The sequence below is a fragment of the Mus caroli genome, unplaced genomic scaffold (assembly GCF_900094665.2).
Source record: "Mus caroli unplaced genomic scaffold, CAROLI_EIJ_v1.1 scaffold_17703_1, whole genome shotgun sequence".
NCBI lineage: Eukaryota > Metazoa > Chordata > Mammalia > Rodentia > Muridae > Mus > Mus caroli.
In genome coordinates this window covers 2,643-6,157 of record NW_018388745.1, presented here as the reverse complement: position 1 = coordinate 6,157, position 3,515 = coordinate 2,643, and the positions used below count along the sequence as shown (strand labels likewise).

At 42.3% G+C, this 3,515-nt stretch overlaps 1 protein-coding gene across 2 annotated transcripts in view; it reads left to right on the top strand.

Moving 5' to 3' along the window:
* Positions 1–1,855, top strand: part of LOC110287764 (F-box/WD repeat-containing protein 15-like) — a 16,767-nt gene extending 14,912 nt beyond the window's left edge. Inside the window, exon 9 of one of the 2 annotated variants that reach the window (XM_021154306.1) lies at positions 1,692–1,855. In XM_021154306.1, the coding sequence (XP_021009965.1) occupies positions 1,692–1,797 (106 nt within the window). In that variant the 3' untranslated portion in view covers positions 1,798–1,855. The remainder of the gene's footprint in view (positions 1–1,691) is intronic. The other variant, XM_021154305.1, reaches the window with a different exon arrangement.
* Positions 1,856–3,515: the final 1,660 nt, after the last annotated feature.

Genomic DNA, 3,515 nt, shown 5'->3' with positions numbered 1-3,515 from the left:
CAGGGCTTGCCTTGAATCCTGAAACTTCTCCCTCTCACTCAGTCTCAGATTTTTAAATTGGTATTAGTTTCTTCTCCTTCAGGATTTGGAAAGGGCTCTACAATGTCCTTCTGGCTTCTATGATGTGCTGAAACATCCCCTGTCATTGGGGTCTGTCATTCTATAGATGATCAGGTGGAATGTCCCTCTGATTTCACATTTGTTCTTTAATTATTAGAAACTTGTTCTTGTTGAATCTAGTGTCAATGGTTGGAACTTAGTGTATTTGGTCTTGACCTGCTTTTGACTCTCTGTTGACTTACCAGTTTGGGGAAGGTACTTTGTCTTTCTTATGTGGGGGAGTGAATCCTGGGTCTTCCACATATAAAGGATGAACTCTGATAAAGAACTTTATCCCCAAATTTCAGGGAGGTTTGCTGTGTCTGCCACATGCCAGGTGGAGAGAGGTAGGGGGGCCATTTATACCATCTCAGTGCAAAGCAGGATAAGGGTGTGGACAACAGGTTTCAGCTAGAGTCTGCAAGGCTATGGGCAGAGGCTGTGTCATTGCCCAGGGCAGGCCTCACACTTATGAGCTCCTGAGTGATCTATTAGAGGTTTATCTCAGTGAAGAACAGAATGACTGACATGAGTCCCACCATCTCACAGCCCTACTGCAGAGGGGATGCACTGCTATATTCACCCTGAGTGGACCAAGTTTAGCAAAGGGAACACAACTCAAATTTAAAATAACTTTATAAATTACATCTTTGGGTTTTTCCTGAGACAAGGTAACCTAGACTAACCTCAAACTCCCTCAATCTCTGTCAATTCCTTGTCCTCAGCTCCTAAGTTGACGTGATTTATAGGTCTGGAACATCACACCCTGCTGCTCTCTCTGTTCTTAAGCTAGGATATGTACTGAACAACCGAGGATTGAGAAATGGGGCAGAGGTCTATTGCAGGGGGCTGGGATTGGAACTCACGCTATGCATGATAGTCGTCCTTAGCCAATGTGCACAGTTACTCAAAATTAACCTGAGATGGCTCAGCACTTTAGGCAATGCCACCAAGCCTGACAAGTTCAGTCTCTGGAACCTGCTTGGTGAAAGGAGAGAACTGATTCCCACAAGTTATTGTCTGCTCACTCAACTCATAGGAGCATACACATGCACCCCCATTAACGCACACACATACCAAACACCCTCACACATATATATACAAGCACACATAGACACACATACCCATGGATATAAGTACACATGTGTGTGGTCACACATGCACACACACAGGCATGCACACATAGGCACATACCTATTCAGGTGCACACACGCACACACATACTCAAGCACAAACACACACACACACACAAGTGGACACCTACACACATGACAAGTAAGCATATTGTTATTTGTTTATTTTGTGTATATAAGTATACGGCAAATGTCTTCAGACACACCAGAAAAGGACATCAGATGCCATTACACCTGGTTTTGAGCCAATATGTGGTTTTGAGTATTGAACTCAAGACCTCTGGAAGAGCAGTCAGTGCTATAAAACACTGAGCCATCTCTCCAGCCCCAAACAAAAAAGTATTTAAAAGTTTTAAACAGATTCAGGACTGTGATGAAAAGACAGTTCTTTAATTATCAGTTGATAAACCTCACTCCCATTTGTGTACTGATATCTTGTTTTTTTTTCCCCTTTTGCAGCTTCATTCTTGAAACATTATGCGACGATGTGAGCATAATTTTAGTGATAAATAATAGTCCCAACCCCTGGTGTCTGATAGCATATACCTTGAATGTCTGCTCTTGAAAACTGAGTGTGTTGAGTGTCGTCTTCCTCAATGATAATAAAGGTCTATTTGCAAGCATAGGTTGGCGAGTTCAGTGATTCTAAGCAGTGAAGAGGCCAAATGTGATGGTGCACACATTTAATCCTGACTCTGGGAGTCAGAAGCAGATGGAAGATCTGAGTTCTGAGACCAGCCTGGTCTACAGAGCTAGTTCCAGGCTAACCAGTTTACATTAAGAGAACCTATCTCTGAAAGAAAAACTATGGCTAATGTACACACGCACTGGTGTACACACACATACACACACACACACACACACACACACAAACATTTTGCTGTGACATCTGTCATTTCATTGGTATAGGGTTGACTCAGATGAGCAGGCCATGTGGGCAGCTTAATACTGCAGAAATCATGTGGCAAATTAAAATTAAAAAAAAAAAAACTTTTTTGAGACTGTAATTATCACTTCACCAATTCCTCCTTTAAACCTTCCCATATACCTGTCCTCACTGTTCTCTTTTGAATATTTGACCGATTTTTTTCTCTCAAAACACTTTTGAAACAAAGGGCATGTGGGCTAGAGAGATGGCTCAACAGTGAAGACCACTGGCTGCTCTTCCAGAGGACCTGGGTTCAATTGATAACACACAGACAGCAGCTAGCATCTGTCTGTAACTCCAGAGCCAGGGGATATGGTACACTTCACACAAACATACATATATGCAAACTAACAACACACAAAAAATCTTGAGAGAATAACAATTATTAAAAGCTAGGTGGTGGCAGAGCACACCTTAATGCCACATCATGGGAGACACAATCGGCCAGAATTGAGGACAAGCCAGCCTGGATTACAGAGCCAGTTCCAGGACAGTCATTGCTATATATGTATATGTATATGTATAGAGAGAAACCCTGTCTTGAAAATCCTTAAGATGGAAAATTAAAGTTAATTGAGCTTATTGCTTAAAAGAATTAGAGTCAATAGGATGGAGCAAAGACATGGAGACAGGAACAGTGAAGAGTGCACATCTTGGTCTGCACATAGGAAGCAAAGAGACAACATGGGAATTACAAGTCTTTTAAATCTAAAAACCTATTGACAGTGACACAATTCCTCCAACAGAGCCACGCTTCCTAATCCTTCCAAAATAGTTCCACACACTATTGAGCAAGCTTATGGGAGTCGTTCACATTCAGATTACCACACATGCACACACATGCAAAACACAGAATAATACAAAGAAACCCCATAGCTCAGCCACTTGAGGGACAAACCTAAGGTATCTTCAACCATATGGAGAGCTCAAGGCTAACCTGAATTACATGACACCACCTCTCAAAAGAAATAAAGCCAGGGGACTAGAGACAAGGCTAGGCAGTTAAGACAAGAGCCGCTCTTCCAGAGGACCCAGGTTCAATTCCCAGCACCCACAGGGCAGTTGACAACTGACAATCCTGTTCCAGGGCTCCACAGCACTCTTTTGGCCTCTGAGGAAACTACATGCTTTTGGTACACATTCAGGAAAAACAAACTTACATACATACATATATACATATATGCAAAACAAGCTCCCTGACCTTGTGGCTCTCTAGGTAAGGGAAGTGTATGACTGGAGACCCAGAACTAAGGAGGCTGAGCCTGGTCACAGGGAGTTCAAGGAAGCTGAGACTGTGACAAAATCTTTTCTCAAGTAAGTAAATAAGTCTATATTGCTAAACAGAAGAGACTTTT